General features: G+C 32.6%; 1 protein-coding gene and 2 pseudogenes across 2 annotated transcripts; 2 read left to right on the forward strand and 1 right to left on the reverse strand.

Annotated features, from left to right (window-relative positions):
• Positions 1-1,344: 1,344 nt before the first annotated feature.
• On the reverse strand, positions 1,345-21,659 carry LOC148605138 (papilin-like). 2 transcript variants are annotated; one of them, XM_088550119.1, is made up of 9 exons: positions 21,507-21,659; positions 19,415-19,502; positions 18,025-18,072; positions 17,455-17,622; positions 16,743-16,904; positions 15,715-15,762; positions 3,236-3,337; positions 2,322-2,444; positions 1,345-2,077 (listed from the first exon to the last, which is right to left on the reverse strand). In XM_088550119.1, exons 1-9 carry the CDS (start codon positions 21,582-21,584, stop codon positions 1,782-1,784), a joined length of 1,113 nt encoding a protein of 370 aa, XP_088406245.1. In that variant the 5' UTR covers positions 21,585-21,659; the 3' UTR covers positions 1,345-1,781. The 2 variants fall into 2 exon arrangements, with proteins under 2 accessions (XP_088406245.1, XP_088406246.1); XM_088550120.1 differs by lacking the exon at positions 3,236-3,337.
• On the forward strand, positions 5,938-7,018 carry LOC148605139 (uncharacterized; annotated as a pseudogene).
• On the forward strand, positions 8,397-15,013 carry LOC148605140 (uncharacterized; annotated as a pseudogene).
• Positions 21,660-21,860: the final 201 nt, after the last annotated feature.

Consider the following 21,860-nt stretch of genomic DNA (forward strand, 5'->3'; position numbering starts at 1 on the left):
TTTATTTTATTATGTATTATTAGGGTAAACTGTATAATCATTATTTTACCGTTTTAACTACTTCTCCGTCTAAGATTCGGGCAAAATGTGCAAAAGGTTTGGCACGTGAAGGAAAAAAACGCAGAGATTTTATTGCATTAACCAAGTATTTACCCGATAACCTTCAGACATTGCCTTCAAAGTGTTCGTAAAATTTACCTTTTAAATATATTGATAGGTCAAATTTAGTTGAAATGCACTGTGGAAAAATGGCGTGAAACTTGTTAATACTTTGAAACAAATTGAGAACCCATTGCCTGATTCTTTCAATGAATGTTACATGTACTCAACTACAGATTGTCATTATATGACAAATATTATTTAGCCAGAAAAATTTATCTATATTCATATGTTTGTCTCGATAATGCCTTTTGTTAAATGAACTTTTCCTCTTGCGGATTTCGGATTGCCTAGAGTTTATCAAATCGGTAATTTTGTTATTACCCTTAATTATGAAAAAAAAACTGTCTTTCATTAAAGGTTGTTCATTAGTTAATTTCTAATTAAAGTCATTTAGTTCCAACCACTGAGTTCCCGGTTCTCCTTCGATAAAATTATTTTAAGATTTCTATAAGCTAGTATACTGATTAAAACTGTCTGGAGGGTCGCGTCTCTGAAATTAAAATCGTGTTCTGGAATACTGATTGAGTTCGAGAATGGCCTTTAACATGGGACTCCTGATTAAACCTTTTTAGAATGGCAAAACATAATTAACATCTATATTTAGTAACATAAACAAATGAAATTGATATTAAGATTTGGAATATATAAGTACAGCTTTGGCTTAAAAGAGTAATCAAGGGAACCAAGGTTCTAGTGGTAATCAAAAGAATGCAATCCAGGGACAAAGACCAGACATAGAAAACAGACATACACAACAAAGGACATAAAGTAACTAAAATTATACATACAAAGTAACAAAAGTAAATGAGCAACTCGGACTATTTTGGCAAGCTCTTACTAAAGTATGAGCTGTGATAGGAGTCCGCATACGCAGGTGCAGAAGGGATAATGCCACATATTTTAGGAAAGTTGACGATGCGAAACGAAAAGTCATTTAATGTACATCTACGTTAGGACATGACTTAGGATACATTTTAGGATAGCCTCGAGAACCCCACCCCAGTTTTGCTAGGTTATTATATGTACATGTATATGTGTATGTTGTAATAACACTTACTTAGGTGTTTCATTCGATCAGCAGTCATTGAATATTATATGTATGATTGAAGTAAATAATTGGATAAAAGTACATTTGATCCAAATACCTACGCTGAAAAAAGGCATAAGAAAAGAAATGTTTAGATAGTTTATTGAAAGAATTAGCATTTGTCACATGTATATGTCAAAGTTCAGGCATATGCAATACGCATTTGTGTAAAATAATATATTTGAATTATTAACCAAATTGCTTTTTAATAATTCGATATTTCAAATAAGGAAATAATCAGTTTGAAATGATTATCATACTAGACATTATTAATGTACGTGTGTACATGTTTTAATTTTACTTATACAGGATTTCAGCAGTAAAAATATATTGACAATACACTTGAATAACGTTTTAGATATAATATATCTTCTCTAAATTCATACAGATTTGTATAATATATAATAATTATTATTTGTCAATAACGCACTACCTACAAGGCAAAAAAAAAAAAAAAAAAAAAAAAAAAATGACGTTACTAGACAGCTGAAGTTCACACAGACTCAATTATCAATGATACTAATTAAGAAGATTATTCAATGACACTTCCAATTTTACAGGACTTGCCACATCCGTTTGAACAGCATTTTTCTGAACCAGGACATTGTTTATCGTCATTACAATAGTTAACACAGACACCGGGCGTAGCAGGTGGTATAACTTGACAAAATCCTACTTTTGGTCCAAGAGGTTCAAGACAAACACGCCCACATCCGTTGTCGCAACATTTTTTAGTTCCGTCGCAGTCTTTGTCAGCTTTGCATTTTTTGTCACAAGGCTTGTTCGGTCCTGGATTTGGGCAAACTCCAGGTTTACTGCTAGGTACAGCTAATGAGAAAATCAATGTAATTTTATCAGTAGGAAATGATATGGAATCGTTCAACGACATGATATACAAAATATGACTATTATACTGTGCCTTTGGTTTGTATTAACAATATATAAATTCAACTGAAAAAAATATTACGTTTTCTTATTTTTATATTAGTTCAACAACTCATGATTAATTGAGAAAAATATTTTCTATATTCGAAAACGAGAACTTTTTAAAGAAGAACTTAAATGAGTTCACCATTCGGGCAACATGCTGTGACTTTTGCATCGGGATGATTTTCACAGTAATGCTCTGGTGGGCAATCGCTTACCGCCGATCGATTGCATGTTTTTATTCGGTGTGGAATTCCATATTCACAGTCTGAAAAATATACACTTGATTAACCAATTTAATATTTACCAATTATGGACATTTAAGCAAGTCAATACGTTATATATGGACTTGTTCAGATTATATTGACCGAAGACGTCGATGTCGTCCGTTAACTTTCCTTTATCTACGACAACATGAGAAAACTTATCCGATGTTTTAGAAATTTCAACATACAGTTTCTACGACAAAGAAGAGTACCCTTTAGTTTTTGGAGGTTGTTTCCCTGACCCCTTTGAAAAATACAAATGTAAGGGTTAAATGTTAAATTTTTCACTCGATTTTGAATAAATTGTACATGTTATAAAAAACTTGTAACGCTTTTCGTTCGTTTATACGAATGATTAATATATGGTATTGAATTTTGAAAATTAGTAGATGGTAATATTTTAATGTTTTCACGGTTGAAAACGGAAAATCCACACGTTTAACTGCCGATCGTGTTATTTTCAGGTGAGCAACACGGCCATTTAGGTTAATATTTCCAAATAGACCGAAAAAAAAAAAAAGCCATAACTTATAATGTAAATTTAATATAAAAATTGAACGAGAAAAAAATAAAAAAAAAGGTTGATGACGTCACAATTACACAACCGCACTTTCAATAAGATTTTGGACAAAAAGTTTTATCCAATCAATTATCAAGTTACTTCTGAAATTAAATTATTGCCGTAACTAGTAAAATTGCCATGCTGTTGGATTCTTCTATTGCCTTATAAGGATTGGTACACACGTTCCGAATGCATCCCAGCAGTAAACGTGTTTAAGCAGATAATACTTACAATGACAACATAAACCATGTGGTCCACAAAAAAATCCAGGAGAACAAGGTGGACCTCCACCCGGTCCACTTCCACAGGGAGCAGGTCCACGAGGACTACATTCTACAGTTCAATGATAGTTATCATGACGTTTTCTTAAACTTATTAGAACCTTTGTAGTATACTTGAGGTTTTGAGAGTAATCAAGGGAACCAAGGTTATAGCGGTAATCAAAAGAATGTAATCCAGGGATAAAGACCAGACATGGAAAACAGATATACACAGAGAACATAAAGTAACTAAAATCATACATACAAAGTAACAAAAGTAAATGAGCAACTCGGACTCCACTGAAAACTGGGAGCATAGACCAGGTGCACCGGTAGGGTAAGTGTCTTCTGCTTTTCTAGAAACACCCGCCGATTTGCTCATAAAAAGTCCGGGGTAGACAAATGAGGAAAGGAAAACTATGACCCGTTGAATAAATCAGTTTTCATGGTGCAGATGGATACATCATAACGATCCACGAGTTCATGATGACGACCATAAAACTTCTGTAGTGATGACTTCAATCTTGTACCAAAACCCTGTTCCAGAAGCCTATTTGTTAGAGTTCTAGCGCAATAGAAAAAGGTCTGCGTAGTTTCGGCAAGCTCTGGCATAACGTATGAGTTGTGATATGAGTTATTTTTCGGTTGGTGCAGGGTAAAATAGGAACTCATCAGTCCTTCTAGTTACACAAAACTAGGAGGCACTAGGCGTAAGAATCAGTCCGGGATTTGACTTATCCAATTCTAAAATTATAGTTTTACGGGTAAAAATTGTTCGCGTTTTTTTTCATCAGCCAAAATTCTTGACAGCTTTATTGTTCTTTATTTCTAGTAATATTAAACGAAATTTTAGGGCCACCTGGTGGATATAACTACTTTGAGTCGCGTACGACAACAATGCTGGGAATTTTTTTCCAGAAAAAATTCTTCTCTCTGCATCCGAGATTATTTTTTCAGTGTAGAGAAAATGGCCGAGTAGTTCCGATTGATGCAGGGTGGTGCACCCAAATGCGCATTTGCATGCGTCACAACCGGTAGTCGGGGACCGGATACCTTTGGAGACCAGAATTACAATATCATTGACTGGATGTTGACTTATATAATGGGTCTTTTGACCTTTCACCTTCGAAGGGAACCACCAAAGCTGGGGATCCGAGACCGGAAATGACCCCATAGGAATCTAAGTGTCCCTAATTTGTGTCATCCAATGGAATGACGTTTATGACCTATCCCCAATACAAATATACGTATAAAAAGAGGCGCATGACAAGAGTTATCTTTCTTTGCACATAAACTTATTTCGTTTTGTCTCATTTGTGCTTTCATTATTTTGTTTTTAATTGTTTTTAATTATTTTTTTGTAATGAAGTTTATTTTCCTAATGTGATAATGTTTAATTGTTTGTGAAAATCATATTGATAATTTTAGTACTAGTCTGTCATCCATTCAACTACACGTATTTAACGGAATAATGACTTTTAATTTACAGCAGGTTTTCAAACCGATTTTTGGTCGCTTTGTATTGTACTTTATGAAAGTATTTAATTAAATACTTACGGTTATATTTTTGGTAGTGATAGATCTATATAACCGGGTCGTTAATTTGTATCATTCTATTGTTTTTAAATGTTTTCATACAATGCAGTTTACGTAATTTGTGTGTGATGATGTTTAATATTTTCTTTTACACTCCTTGAAACGTTCACTTTTCCCATTTTAGCGTTCGTGCATCGTTTACTGTGCGTTTACGCATTGTTTTGGGTTCGTTTAAACGCACGATGAACGCACGACAGAAGCGTTCATTTAAACGCACGATAGGAACGTTCGTTTAAACGCACGATACAAGCATTCGTTTAAACGCACGATAGAAGCATTTGTGTTTTTTTTGTACTTTGATTTACACTGGGAACGTTCGTTTATCGTGCTTTTAAAAGCACGATAGGAGTGTTCGTTTATCGTGCATTTGGTGAGCGTTTAGCGTGCGTTTGGGTATTGTGCGTGCGAGAAACCTAAACGTCTCAAGGAGTGTATTTATGGAATTAAGTTTGATATCCTAATTATATTGAACCTATATGCTGAGAGAACCATGAGAATGCGCATGCAGATCATGATGTCATTGCGTTAACAGGTTCTTGATTAGGTCACTACGGGAAATTTTTGCGAGGAAATTATGGTTTTTGTTTAGTAGGATACAATTCTTCACTGGAAATTTTGCTAATACTGTGCAGTGTAATATCGCTTACAAGTTTATGCTATTTTTGACAGTGAACTCTTTCTGGAAGTGCAAAAATTCTATCATTTAATTGTCACAAGCAAGTGGTTATGTAATAATGGATGAACACACGCAAACTTTGAGTTCTGGACACATTATTTCACCAGGGTATGACAATGTTTTGGCCTTTGTAGACTCTCGTCCAGAAAGGGGTGGAGTCAGTGTGCTAATAAGAGATGCGTCATGTGTAAATCATACAATTGTAAACAACGATTTACCGGAAGTTGCTTCCGATACCGTGTCTGAACGAGAAATGTTTGATATGTTTATGAAGAATCAAATGATATTACAGAGCCTCATGAATAGGAAAGCCAGTAGTGCAAGAAATCCAGAATATATCTCTAGGCATAATAAGGCCAGTAAAATGCCTCAGACCCTGAATAAGTTGTTCGGTGGAAGTGATAATTATTCAGATATCTCTAGTAGTGAGAATGACTATGAATCTGACAGTGATTCAGAGACAAAAAGTAACATTGATACTGATCCCACTCAGGAAGTTCCTCCAAGGATCAATATGTTAAACTCAATGATAGAGTTTAATGAAAAGACAGAGAAGTCAGGCCTCAAAATAGATGCAAATCTGGCTGACTTAGTCAACAAAGGTTTTAGACAGACGAACAGAAAGTGAAAGAGTTAAAACAGAAATATGAGGTACCTGCTAATGTTAACAGTTTAAAGGTGCCAAGAATCAATATAGGTGAGCTATTAAGATGTATAGAACGAGATGTTTATTCTTATGCCACATACATACTGTAACTATACATTGGTGACGGTGTGTACACGCATATTCTATAGTTTCACATGTTTCAGGAAAACTTTCCCATTATACATGTGAACTCATGTAGTATGTATTTCTATTATAAAGGTGCACATGTATATGTCTTGGCGCTCTTCTTGCTGTATATTTCTTGCAACAGATAACAGTTTATAGATTAATATAATGTGCATCTACATGTACATGTATGTTTGATATGTTCAAGTAATGTATACATTTCGGTACTATATACATTGTAGTACTATAATTCTCTCAACATACCCGTAATTGTATTGGTCTTGTTTTGTGTTACAGGAATGTGGGGCAAAATCTCAGAAAGAAATAGGGATAATGATAAAAAATTACAGAAAATCCAACAACAAATGACCAAAACAGCCTACCCATTATTGTACTTGACCGATTTGTTCGTCACAAAATCTGCAAAGAATGAAGGGCTGACAGCAGAAGTTCAAAACTTTGCCTTGACTTGCACAGGCCTTTGCCAATTGTTTTAGGCAGGGTTTACTGATATAACATTTAAAAGACGTTCATATCTGAAGAATGATATTCAGAGTAAGTATAAAGCTTTGTGTGAAGATTCTAATCCTGTGACTGATTGGCTATTTGGGGACAATATCAAAGACACTATCAAAGAGATAGATGCAGAACAAGAAGCCTTCAAGAAAGCAGGTAAAGAAAATCATGGACAAAAGAGAGGAAAACATTGATTTCATGGACACAAAAGTTAAGGAAATCATGGAAACAGGTTTCCAAGATACAAGAAAAGAAAAAAGGAAGGAATATGGTTCAACCTACAATAAGAGACATTTTAAACAGTTTGAAGAAGGAGATGATTTTTTTTTAGATTATGACAGAAGCCACAACAGGATGAAAAACAAAACTCAGTTACAGAAGTAACAACTGTAAGTAAACTTGTTCCATTGCTGGACACACATTTATATATATGTACTGTATCTGATTTACATGTGCAATTCAAAAATGTGCATGATAATTTTCGTGGGGGAAAATTTCACAGTTTCTTCCGAAATGAAAACAATTGACAAGTGACTGTTGGATTTTAAGTGTAGTTAATGGTTATCGATTAGAATGTGACAATTTTCTTCAACAAACATTTGAACCGAGACAAATTGTTTCACAAAACAAGAAAATCAGTATGTGCAACAAGAGATTGAAAAGTTACTTACTAAACAGATTATACAACCAGCACAACCATCACCTGATCATTATGTTTCAAACATATTCATTCGTCCTAAAAAAATAAGATGGTTCATACCGAGTAATATTGAACTTAAAACAATTAAATCTTGAAATGGAGCATGTACACTTCAAAATGGAGACTTTCAAAACAGCAATGACTAATGTAACAAAAAACTGTTGGTTTGCATCTGTAGATTTAAAAGATGCTTACTATTCTATTAATATTGTGAATGAACACCGCACGTATTTGCTTTTACTGGGAAGGAAAGTTGTATGAATTTACTTGTATGCCTAATGGTTTAACAACTGCACCTCGTATCTTCACAAAACTATTGAAAGTAGTGTTTTCATGCCTGAGAAGTAAAGGATTTTGTAATGTTCCATACATTGACGATATTCTATTCATTGTTTATACTTTTGATCAGTGTAACACTAATGTTCTTGAAACAATAATACTACACGACAATCTCGGATTCACAGTTCATCCAGAAAAATCTGTTTTTCTGCCTACTCAACGTATTGAGTTTCTTGGGTTTGAAATTGATTTATTTAAAATGACTATAAGTGTGGCCAACAAAAAATCTGGGGATATTATTATGTTCAGATCTGATTAGAAAATCTGAAATAACAATTCGAGATTTTGCCCGGTTAATTGGGAAGTTGGTGGCTGCAGAGCCTGGTGTCGAATATGCTCAACTTTATATCAAATCCTTAGAAAATACTAAAGATCAAATTTTAAAATAAAAATTTGGAAATTTTGACGCAAAATGAAATTATCTAACACCAATATTTTGGATTTACAATGGTGGATAGCCAATGATGAATCAAGTTATAAATCAATAGTAGGATCTAATCCAGATCATGTCCTAAAAAGTGACAGTTCCAACAATGGTTGGGGTGCCCTTGTTGAAGATACTGTTTTACGAACTAAGGGGTTCTGGTCCTATGAGGAAAAAACAAGAGCACATCAATTACTTCGAATTAAAAGATGTTTGGCTAGCTTTAAAATGGATTGCGACATCTAAAAGTGATATTAACATCAAAGTGTATCTTGATAACATGGTGGTTATAGATTATATTAACAAAATGGGAGGACGTATGTTAACATTGAATATTTTTAACTATGCAAATATGGCTTTGGTGTATACAAAGGAGTGTTTGGATAACTGCATGTCATTTGCCAGGTATTGCAAACATTGAAGCAGACAGGTTATCAATATCTTTGATATTGAATGGAAGGTATATGATCAGGTTTTCTAAACAATCAACAAACTATTTGGACCACATGATGTGGATTTATTTGCATCAAAATCTAATCACCAGTTGCCTCGTTGTTTTTCATATTTACAAGATATCTCAGCAGAGGCAATTGATGCTTCATTAACGGTTATTATGTCCTCCTTTCAGTTTAATAGGGAGAGTAATTCAGAAAGTCGACAAAGACAAGGCGGTGGGTTTCCACAAATTTTGAACAGAATAGTGACACAGTCCTATCTAATCCCCAAGAGGAAACATCTTCTGTATCAGCCACTAGACAGACAAAAAGTGCATCTTCTAGTGAAATTAAATTTAGCAGTTTTCAGGATTATCAGAAGATGCTACCAGCATCATTTCCAGTTTATAGAAACAATCCACAAAAACACAATGTTGGACATATCTTCAACGATTGATGTCATTTTGTTGTGAAAGACATATTGATTTTTTTAAAGCAACTGAAATAGATGTAGTAGAATTTTTAACTATGTTTTACAAAGCTGGGCTTCGCCACAATGCCATAAATATAGCCCGCAGTATGTTGTCTTCAGTCATATCAGTTGATCAGTTTAAAACTGTAGGAGAGTGGGCACTTGTAAAAAGATTTGTTAAAGAGGTCTTCAATAGGTTGATGATCATGTGACAAAGTTAAAAATGGAGTGTTACTCTGGTCGGTGTACAAATCTGGGATTTTGGATAGTTTGTGAACTATATTTGGACTCAGATTTTACAAAAAATATTGTCTATATATCATCACATATATTAGAGAAAATTGACTTTCAGAGGCCTTTCCCCATATTTTTCTTTGTGTTATATACAGTTCACCGAGACCTGTCCAGGTTATAGCCCAGGGCTGAAGTGTATATATAATTATGTTCACGACTGTATGAATGGAATTGGACTTTGGACCCTCTCGTAAAAATAGATGATAGTAGATAGACAAAAGGATTGTTGTAGAAATGTCATCACTAGTTGACACAACAAAGCTGATCGAAGAGAGCAGGGTAATTGTTGAAACTGGCGAAATAAATCAAAAAAACCCCAACGAGGTACTGAACTTAAATCTTCAGATAGTAACTGGCATTAACTCTAACATGCAACGTATGGAAACAGATTTTCATAAATGTTGTCAAACAATCGACGGAAAATGTTGAACATAAACTGCTCACGTTTTTGTTCGAACAATTAGGTATTAAACATAATATACAATTTGGGAATGTCCATAGCTTCCAGAAGAGAACCAAGGGTAGGCCTCGGCCAATCGTAGCCAGGTTTATTACAGAGTCCTAGATAACGTCAGAAACGAGCTGATTCGTCCGACACCAAAAATCCCTATTTATACAGACAAGGGGAACAAACTTGCATGAATAGTGACAATTTTATTAAATCAGAAAATCCTGATAATTTTGTGTATGATAGTAGTTTTAAAACTTTTTGTATATATTATATTGATTGCTCACTTACTAAATGTACTAATTGTATTTTTTAATTCTTGTGCGTGCTGTTGTCATGATACACATGAATACTTTTTAGCAATTGATTTTGAAAAAAAATATTATGAGGAAAATCTAGTACAATGCTATGATAAAATATCCCAGTCTAAATAAAACCAGTAATAACGGATACCTTTTATACTAAAAGCGCCAATTTTGATACGTCATTTTATGAAAATTGTACAAAAATAAAATTTGAAGTTGTATCTAATGATAGTTCACAAACAGATAAAGAAGATATACAATTTATTAATGAAACCATGTCGAATGAATCAAGAATTGAAAATTTAAATGGAAATTCAAACCGTATTGTAAATAATCCTATCAATACGAGGGTACAATACCCAGAGTTTACAAATTTTATACAGAATTATGAAATACTTTGTTTTGTTGAGACAAAAACTGACAAAATAGATATCATAAATTTTCCTGGTTACAAATTTCATATGAAAAATAGGGAAAAAAATTACAAACAGACGTTCAGGAGGTATGATTGTTGGGATTAGAGAGACCTTGGATAATTTTGTTGAAATTGTCAATATAGAAAGTCAATATATTCTATGGTTCAAATGTAGCGAATCCTTATTCAAAACGGATCAACCTGCGTTTTATTGGTGCGGTATATATACCGCCCGAAAATAAATTCAAAATATTCATCTGAGGAGAGATGAAAGAGAGTTTATATCCTTTTCAGGCAATTCTAAATTTACATGTCTATTGGGCGATTTTAATGCACAAACTGCAAATAAAAATGACTTTGTAAATTTTTACCAAAATGAGCATGATGAAAATGATATCACTGAATTTATAGAACATTGTAAAAGACATCTTGATGAAGACAAAATGTCTTTTTAAAGAAAGAGTAATTATAAAAGTAAAAACAGATATGGACGCTTTTTGCTCAATTTTTGAAAAGGTAAATAATATGTTTACTTTAAATGATAGAGCTCGGTACCACAAAATATTGGTATATTTACATGTAGAAATGCTAGCGTTGTAGATTATTGTATTTGTTCTCCTGATTTACAAAAATTGTGATGTGAATATGATATTTTAGAAACTAGAAAATTATTCTCTGATGTTCATTCACCACTAAATATTGTATTTACGGTAGATAATTTTATATCTGATGTTTACAATATAAATACCGCCCATGGATCGACTGAAATAAAGACTAAGCCATAGAACAATGAAAAAGTTGAGGTTTTAGGAAAAAAAATATTAATGAAGAGAAGTTACGGGAACTTGAGGAAAAGTTGTCAAATTATTGTAATATATTGACTCAGTTGATAATTTATCGGTTGACCTTTTGGTAAACGAGTTAGGTAAAATTTTTACAGATTCATCTTCAGAAACTTTTGGAACTTATCATGTAAACAATAATAGTGGTTAACCATAGAAATATCAAGTTGGATAAACCCTAATTTGATAGAGACCGTAAGATTTTCAGGCAAAATTTCTAAGTGCAAGAGACTTTATAAAGCCAAACAACAAAATTCTATACAGATCCAATATGATTATTGCAGAAAAGGAGTATAAGAAAATTATGTTTGAAAAATTTAAAAAAAATATATGCAGAAAATATCAAACGAAATAAAAGATTCCTCTAAGAAAGATCCAAACGAATTTGGAAGTCCCAAAATAGAAAACAAATAACAACCTAACATTGATATTGATTAATTGCATATTTTTTTTTCAAAAATCTTAACAGCGATGACCTGGAAGAAGAAAACATATTTATAACAGAAAATCAATTAGTAAACGGAAATGAAAAAAAAACAAAATGAATACATTTCCCAAGACGAGATCCTTTAATGTGTAAAAAATCTGAAAATTAATAAAGCCTGTTGTGAAGACAAAATTGTAAATGAGTATATAATACCAACCATTAATCGATTTATAGGAATATATGAACAACTTTTTAACTTGATCTTTGACACGGGAATAATGCCCCAAATCTGGTCGTCCGGTATCATTATTCCTTTTTATAAGAACGCAGGGGATCTCCATGATCCGAAAAAGTACAGACCAATAACTTAAGTTAGTTGTCTCGGCAAATTATTTACGGTTGTCTTAAATATACGACAGAATAATTTTTCCAATCTGTTTATGATACTAAAAGAAAATCAATGTGGTTTTCGTGAAAATTATTCTACTCTTGATAATATATTTTCATTTTTTTCACTGTTCCAATTATTGAGATTTACGAAAAAGTATACTGCGCTTTTATCGATTTTCAAAAAGCATTCGACAAGGTGTGGAGACATGGTCTCTTTCACAAACTACTGATTAATAATGTTAATGGAAAATGTTTAATGTTATATTCATTATGTATTCCAATATCAAATCATGTATTTCTTATAACAATTATTTATCAGATTACTTTAAATGTTAAGTTGGAGAAAGGCAAGGGGAAAACTTTTTTTCTGAATGATTTGGAAGATTCTCTTTTGACAAAAAACATTCTTGGATTACAAACTGTTTCTTGTGACGTGTAAAGAGAATTAGAAGTATATTTGAAAATATTTGTTCTTTTATATGCCGACGATACGGCTCTCTTGGCCGAATTACCAAAGGATCTTCAAGCTCAATTAAATGCATTTCATGAATATTGTGAAACATGGAAATTGACGGTAAATGCAGATAAAACAAAAGTAATTGTTTTTGGATTCGGCAGAACTGGCAAAGACTTAAAATTTTCTTATGGAACCGCTGGTATTGAAATTGTTAAAGAATTCAATTATCTTGGTATTGTCTGTAATTTTGGTATGGCCAAAAAGCATTTGGCCGACAAAGCTCTTAGAGTTATGTATGAGCTTCGTAAATTGGGAAGACCCTATAAACTTCCAATTAGTATTCAAGAGTAATCAAGGGAACCAAGGTTATAGCGGTAATCAAAAGAACGTAATCCAGGGACAAAGACCAGACTTGGAAAACAGACACACACACAAAGAACACAAAGCAACTAAAATCATACATACAAAGTAACAAAAGTAAATGAGCAACTCGGACTCCACTAAAAACTGGGAGCATGGACCAAATTGATTTATTTGATGGTAAATGGTAAAATCTATATTACTTTATGGCTGTGAGGTTACTGGATGTTGTAATAATGATGTATTGGAAAGAGTGCACTTGAATTATGTAAAATTCTTTTAAATTTGAAATCTTCCACTCCTAGCTATATGATATACCGTGAGGTGGGTAGATACCCACTAGAAATTGATATCAAGTTAAGGTGCATTGCATTTTGGGGAAGAATTGTATCTGGTAAACAAACAACATTCTCATGCATATTATATAAAATATGTAAAAAATTTAAAGAACACAACTTATCCTTATGCTTGGTGTCGTTTATACAGACAATTTTGAATGAATGTGGCTTTTCATACATATGGAATAACGAAAATTTCGAAAGTGTTAAGGTGTTGTGAGGCAAAGACTAATAGACCAATTCGTACAATCTTGGCATTCAACTATGTTTGACTCTCCAAAAACATTAAATTATAGAATCTTTAAGATTAGGTTTGAATTTGAAGAATATTTTAATACTTTACAGAAAACTGACGCAATGAAATTTTGTAGATTCAGAACTACAAACCATCAATTACCAATAGAAAAAGGCAGATGGCAAAACATAGATAGAGAAAACCGACATTGTCATCTCTGCTCATGTCAAAAATTAGGAGACGAATACCACCATACCTTTGAATGGATAAATTTAACCGAAAAACTCAAAAAACTTTTACCTAAATATTATCTGAAAGCTCATAACACCTTTAAGTTTTCTGAACTAATATCAAGTGAAAACAAAAAGTTATTGAACAATTTATGTAAATTTATTAAACATATTAACGATACTGTTTGATATCCTGACTTACTATCTGTCTGTACCGTCACTTTGTCACAGTTTTGTACATATTATAAATAGCTGTGTTTGTTCATTAATGTGTATGTAATGTACTTGTTGATTTTCTTGTAAAACAATGTAAATTGGCTGTTAGAGAATACAGATATAGAATACCAAACCATCTTTACTTAGGTATCAAAGAACTTGGGATGTAGATACTGTGTTAAAATACTTAAAAGCATTAACTCCTGTGAATCTATTGTCTTTAAAAATGTTGTCATATAAGCTAGTCATGTTATTATTACTGTTGATAGGTCAGTGTGTGCAAATGATTCATAGTTTATTGATAAGTGACATAACAATTACTGACAACAATATTTTGATCAATGTGGAGAGTTTTCGCAAATGTTCTAAACCAGGCTCACAATTAGAGCCTATAGAATTACCTGCTTTTGTTGATGTTAGTAGATTATGTGTAGTAAGGTACTTAAGGAATACATAGACAGAACAAGATATTTGCGTACCAATGATTATTTAATGATTAGTTGTGTAAAACCCTATCAACATGTTTCAAAGACCACATTGGGTCATTGGGTTAAGTCTGTGTTAAAGTTACCTGGGGTTGATATTTTTTTATTTAAACCACACAGTACTAGATCAGCTAGCACATCAGCAGCCTTCAGAAGTGACGCATCTATTGATGTGATTTTAACATCTGCTGGTTGGGCAAACGACTCTATGTTCAGAAAATACTACAAAAACCTATTTCCAAGGAATCATTTGATGACATTTATAGTTTTAAGGTATTGAGAAGTGGCACTTCTACCAAACCTATTGATAATGCTGTTGTACAGATTGATTCCTAGTATTATTGATCGCTTATATTTTTAAATATACTCAAACTTATGGTTGCATGTTCTAGGAATATTTTGTATACATGTATATATGTTTATCATTAGAATAGAGTAGACAAGATGAAACGTGACTTTTCTCCAATTGTGACTTTATTGGAATTAATTCGTCACTGATGACATATCTCTAAAATCTCATGGTTCTCTAAGCATATAGGTTCAATATAATTGGAATATTAAATGAGGCTTACTTTAAGCCGAACTTTGATAGAAATTATATTGAACCTATATATGCTGAGAGTTAACATGCCCACAAATAGGTTGCACCCACCCCTATTCTAGTGATTGGAAAGCCTTATTTTCTTTTGGAAGACTTGTCTACATGTAAGTATTTATTTGATCGATCCTAATACTCTAAAGAATGACCTCTTGACCTGCGTGCGCATTCTCATATTAACTCACAGCATATATAGGTTCAAAATGATTTCTATCAAATTTCGGCTTAAAAGTAAGCCTCATTTAATTTTCCAATTATATAAGTACGTGTTTTTCATCCACTTAACAGAGTAATGACCTTTCGATTGACAGTTGTTTAGGCGTGGGACCTTTCTATTGGAGTTTTGCCCCCATATGATGTGTAAATATTTAATGAATGATTTTATAAAAATGGTTGCAATTCTAATCATGTTTAGCTTGTGACTTGTAAGACAAATACGTCTTGTTTTAAGAAACCAGAGTTTATTTTACAATGAACTTACTTTCTTTGGGTGGTAACAGAGGTGGCAGAGGCGTAGATGCTTCCAAGACTAAAAAATATGAAAAACCAAACGCGTTTTCAACAAAAGCCATCTGTTCTATTAAAAAAGCGCATCCATGTAATTTCCATTGTCAAAGCATCATTAATTTACATGTTTATACAATGTATACTTTTTCGTAACCTCAAACTTAAAGATTATTTTTAGATAGCCAATTACGTGCATGTCAATGAAAACATACAGAAGTATAAAAACCTGTATAAAAGTAGAGGTGATTCAAGCATGTCAAAAACCTACCAACTTTACTTTTACTTCCTATTCAGAATCAGTTACAGACCACATAACCAGTCTTGATTTTTCATTTTGGTGTTGCGCTTTTGAGGTAAAATTTATAGACTGTACATGAATTAGCACTGTAAGAGTTATCGTTCTTGATTTGCTTGATTTTAGATGTGAGAATGTATGATTTTCTCAAAAGTGCAGATCTGAATACAGAAAAGACTTATGTTACCTAAAAATATAGCACCTTAAGACCGAAAAACATTGTTCGGTAGGTTTTTCTACAATATAAATCATTTTACCATAGGCAGTGTTTGAATTTTATATGGACTGGTGCTTAATTATCATATGCAGTCGTGTATGAGGAAAACAGTTTGTCCAATTTCATCAAAAAGTGTACAAAATTGTATGTGGGAACAGTGCATTTAAAGCAGTTAAATGTGTTATAAGAACGAAAATTGCTCTTTGACGTACATAATGATTCTAGGCGTTGTAATATGGTCTAAAATCCACTACATAAGGCGGCATTAAACACTTGAGGGAAATACTAAATTAAAAACAGCTCCCGGGAACACCGGAAATAACGTTAAACTAATTTAAAAGTGCACCGGACGTAATTATTTCTGAGGTAACACTTCTAAGATGTTATGAATGCATTTACACAATAAAAATAGACTTCGGTGAATCATTGTCACTTCAAAGCCTATCTAACTCTTACATTGAGTGTAATTATTTGTTTTCTTCATACGTACTTGATTTACATCCTTCCTTGCAATCACTCTTAGTTTCGAATCTGTTCTTGTTCCCCTTGCATCCGCCATAGATAAACTCCTCACACCTATGGGTGCGGTAGTTATAGAAGTACATTCGAATAGATGCTTTGCATGGCCCAGTCTTTTTCTCAAGTAAGCATGCTGACAAAATCAGAAATTGAAAACTTATGTCAAAGTTCCTCTTAATATGCTGAATACTCTTCAATGAAGAAAAAAATGGAACCGTCAAGTTTAATTATACACTGGATTACAAAAGAAAGAAATGAACTTGTTTAATCAATGCTTTGAAAATATTGTTGTATAAAAAAGTTATTTCTGAAACCCGGCAATTCCAATAAACACAGTGATTCACCGTGGTTCTTGTTTTAATTACGCTGTCAATGTTCTTCAAAAGTCAAAATCAGGGAGTAACACATTCACATATACTGATTAACGAAAACGTCGCATAGATGAATATGAAATATCTGTATTTTAAGCTGGTACTACTGTTTATAAAATTAGTTTCCCTTTAATGTAATTGAGTGCCTTTCAGTCCTTAGTTTATGAGCTACGTGATATTATAGGGGAGATAATCCATCAGATGTTTATCGAAAAATGAATAAAAGCCATCGCTCAATCATTGAATATAAAAAAAAAACCCCAACAAAATACGTACAGGTAAATTTACATATAAGAGATTACATCATATTACCACATTGTTTGGTTCCCTTTCTACATTCTTTTTCTGTTTTGTAATTGTTTGTGTTCCCATTACATCCACTATAGTTAAATCGTCGACATTTGCCTTCACTCAAATCGTAGTACCAGCGTTGGACTTTAGAGTTACATGCTCCAACAACTTTTGGAAGTGTGCATACATCTTTTAAAACATCCAAACAATAGATGATTTTATTTGTGAATATAAGGTATAGCGAGGTTATTAAAGATGTCACTGTAGAATATTTAATTACACATTTACTGAAATATTTAAAATTGATTAATGATGATATTTCATTTCCACGTAGCACAGCTAAAGAAGAAATCTCAAATTTATATACAATTCGTGCATAATTGCTAATGAACGTACCTTATCTGAGTATAATATTATAAAAAGGACCCTTTAAATCACAATGAATAGAAACTGACAAACAAACAAGAAACTATACATCAAATAAAAAGACAAATCCACAGAGACGATGCACACAATGTAAGCAACAAAACAAATACTTGAAACAAGATAACTAAAAGAAAACTTAAGTAAGTAAAAACAGTAATGGCTCACTTGGTTCTACACATGCCGTTCCGCACTGTACTCCGCAGCACATACGACCTAAAATATAGGCAAAGTATAATGTGTGTGTCAAATGTTGTACGTTTTTTTTTTATTTCGAATGAACCGATTAAAATAAAGTTCATCCTTGTATTTTCAGCCTTACACAAGACTGAATCGAATACTTACTCAAGGTGGAAATAGTCTTTACTGGGGAGAAGTGTACTATTTATTTTCCGACTTGCGTTGAATTTGTACTTAAAAATTATTTACACAGGATTAATTTCGAGACAACGCAACATAACAGCTTTTGAATGGGTTAAAAATTTCGAATTAACATCAAATACCACCCCATACGTCATTGCCTACTTCCGTATTCCCCACAAAAAATCTTTTTCCCAGAGAAAATAACCATTCCTTATAGAAAACTCCAATTCCCCATAAAAAAATCGATTCCCAATAATAACTCCAAATAGAATCCACACGATTATAGCTTTGATTATTATATAATTACATTATCAACTTATTTTTTAATTTTTTCAAATTTATTATCATTGACCATTCTTTTAAAAATCAAATAAGATTATACAAAATCCTCATCCCGTATTCTTATTTCCGATCCCCAACTACATCATATTTTTATCATAGCTTCGGCAGTTCACTCCTTATTGAAGTCTTGTACTGTAATAGTTTGTTTAGCCATGGCTGATTTGGCGTAGGATCATTTGCAACAATCGTTTATTTTGTACATCTCTTTCGCTGCTATAGTGCTATTACCTTTTGGTGGGATAAACCAATAAAATATAACAGACAAAAAGAAAATACATGTATGCAAAACCACTATCGTTATCAATGTTTAGTTTACATTTTTGCTTGTTCAATATATATAAAGAAATATGATAACATTCACTTTAAATATAAGTTAAAGGAGGTAGACCTAGGATAAGGAACATAACTCTTCAAAGAGTAATCAAAGGTTATAGCGGTAATCAAAAGAATGTAATCCAGGGACAAAGACCAGACATGGGAAATAGACATACACAACAAAGATCAAAAAGTAACTAAACTCATACATACAAAGTAACAAAAGCAAATGAGCAACTCGCACTCCACTAAAAACTGAGAGCATGGACCAAATCCATGATGTGTTTGTATCATATTCAATTGCATCAAAGCCTTTCAAGCTTTTCTTTGAAACAAAATGTAATCAGACCAGGTTACTTTGATGCTTACATGAGATGTGATGTAAAATGGTAAATACAAACGTTCCAGTGATTTGTAAGAGTTGTGTCCCTCACCCTTGGTCTACCTCTTTAATACGAGTAAATACTAATTATTTGTTTTCATTTTTGTTAATGATTTACACAAATCTTATGTTTTTATATACATGTATTTACCATACCTTCAGTACAATTTTCATCTTTGCCTTTACATCTATCGTTAAACCAAACACATTGAAATCGTCGTTCATCAGGGGTGCACCCCGGTCTCTTCAACAAATTAGGCAAAAGCAATTAATTTACGTTTTGTTGTCTTAGCGTTTTCATAAGGAGGTAGACCTAGGGTAAGGAACACAACTCTTACAAATCAATGGAACGTTTGTATTCAAATAAGTATCAAAGTAACCTGGACTGATTTCATTCTGTTTCAAAGGAAAGCTTGAAAGACTCTGGTGAAATTGAATATAATACAAGCATATCACTGATTTCAAGAGTCATATCCCTCACTCTAGGTCTACCTCCTTAAAAGAGTATTTAGATTAACCAAAATACTGTCATATTAATACAACAACATTAGCATGTATAATATATCCCATTTATAGATGCCTTGTTTATTTTCTTTAAACTCTTTTGATTTCATTTGTATCTATATTCGTTTTATTATTGGCTTTTCCACCTTGATTTCAGGAGGAAGTTGGTAGTTTAACCACCAACAAAGGTCATTCCAAAGATTTCATGATTGAAGGCTCTGCTTTTGTAACAAGATGTCAGCCTAAAATAAGTAAATAACTAGTCGGTTTGAATCTAGTGTGCGAGTGGATTCGCATATCTTTCTGTTGGTTATGACTTTATTGAGTATAAAATATGGTTGTGTCGCGAAATACAGAGAACAAATACCCGTATTAGAAGAGGGAAGTAAAGCGTGCTATAAAGCCTGGTTTTACCTACCGTCTACAATCAGGCGCTAGTTTTTAGGCTGTTCATGAATCGTTGCCTTAATTGCAATTAATCTATTTAACCTTTATCTAGCAGGTAAAATATTTGCTTCCTTTTTTATATTAAAACCTTTTCAGAAATATTGCGATATTTTGATAAGATTGGTTATTCATGCTATTTATCCAATTATTGGTAACCTTTTTTGAAATCTGTAATTTTTAGTTGAATTTTGTTTATCCTTGACAAAACATTTCATATATCTAGCATAAAGAATATAAAGATTACATTTATTGGATTTTATTTGCGTAAGCGACCTGGTTTGGCGACTTGTTAACCAGTCTAGAAAAATAACGATATAAAACGTCAAATTTAGGTCATCTAAAAGGTTGGTTTTTTTTAATAGATTTTGATAATGTTAAATAAACATTGCTTTTTAGCAATTTAATCGCTTTTTAATGTTCTTACTGTCTCAAAATTTCTATCTGAGGATACTGCCGTGATACTAAAACTACATGTATGAACAATTTGCTGTAACAACGTTACGCCAAATTGACTGTGACTTCGGCGATAAACAGAAAAACGCCAGTTTTGAATGTCTCGACAGAACAAATATCGTACTATTAAGCTGCATGTAATATTTTTCTGTCTCAACTTTGACCAATATTAATGAGAGGAATTAACCTTTAACCACTTGGTCGACTTACGTATTGTAGGAGGCCATGGTATGGTATAGCAACGTTAATTGCTTAAAATTTAACCATAAAACACCCAACTATCTATAGATCTAAAATAAACCATATCATTGCAAGACGATAAATACCATATTTACAATTAAAATTAAAAAATGTTTCCTTTTTTATTTCCTGGATATATGTACGGTAAGTATGGTAAAGTATTATATCAGGGGAAAAAAGTTCATTTTAGCGCACTCTACTTTTCGTTGCAATTCATGCAACCTAATTAGTCTTCATGCTACTACCCAAACCATTGTTTATGGTCTTTTGCTTACAACCAAAAGAGCAAAGGTGTTTAAGGAATGGGCAGCGCTGCCAAAGGTCCGAATGTATAGGTTCGTTCAATCAAAGCTTAACTCTCACAACATTTCATTTCTATCTTAATTTTATAACACCAAAGTTTTACAAAAGAGCAATAAAAAACAATAAAACACTACAAAAACAACAACAAAAAACACTACAAAACTGAACATATCACACAACTCAAGAAATGAAATGTTCAACACTGTGAACAAAATCAGTTTACCGAATCTCGGTAAGGATGAACATTATTAAACCTTTGGCAGCTTGAATAGTTATTGAAATCATATTTTAAATTTCCTACCACTTTTCCCATGACGGGTGGCAATTTTCCGTTCACTGATAAAACCGCCAACATCACCATCAATGATGCACCAATCATTGCCACAACTTTATGAAATTAAAATCGGCAGAATATGCATGTGCATGCATGGAGATTTTATATGCGCTTTACATCTGTTTCATATAACTGCACAATATAATTTATTACAACTAGTTGACATAAGAGGATTGCTAAACTATTGTTACCGAGAAGTTATGAACACATTTCAGAATAAAAAACCAATACAAAAAATATATATACAATCTTACTGAAATATGTTTTATTACGATATTCAGAATGTGTTTTTTTTATATAAATGTTCTTTTTTTTTATTGA

The sequence above is a fragment of the Perna viridis genome, chromosome 10 (genome assembly GCF_037379345.1).
Source record: "Perna viridis isolate PV_CMFRI_1.1 ecotype Kerala chromosome 10, ASM3737934v1, whole genome shotgun sequence".
NCBI lineage: Eukaryota > Metazoa > Mollusca > Bivalvia > Mytilida > Mytilidae > Perna > Perna viridis.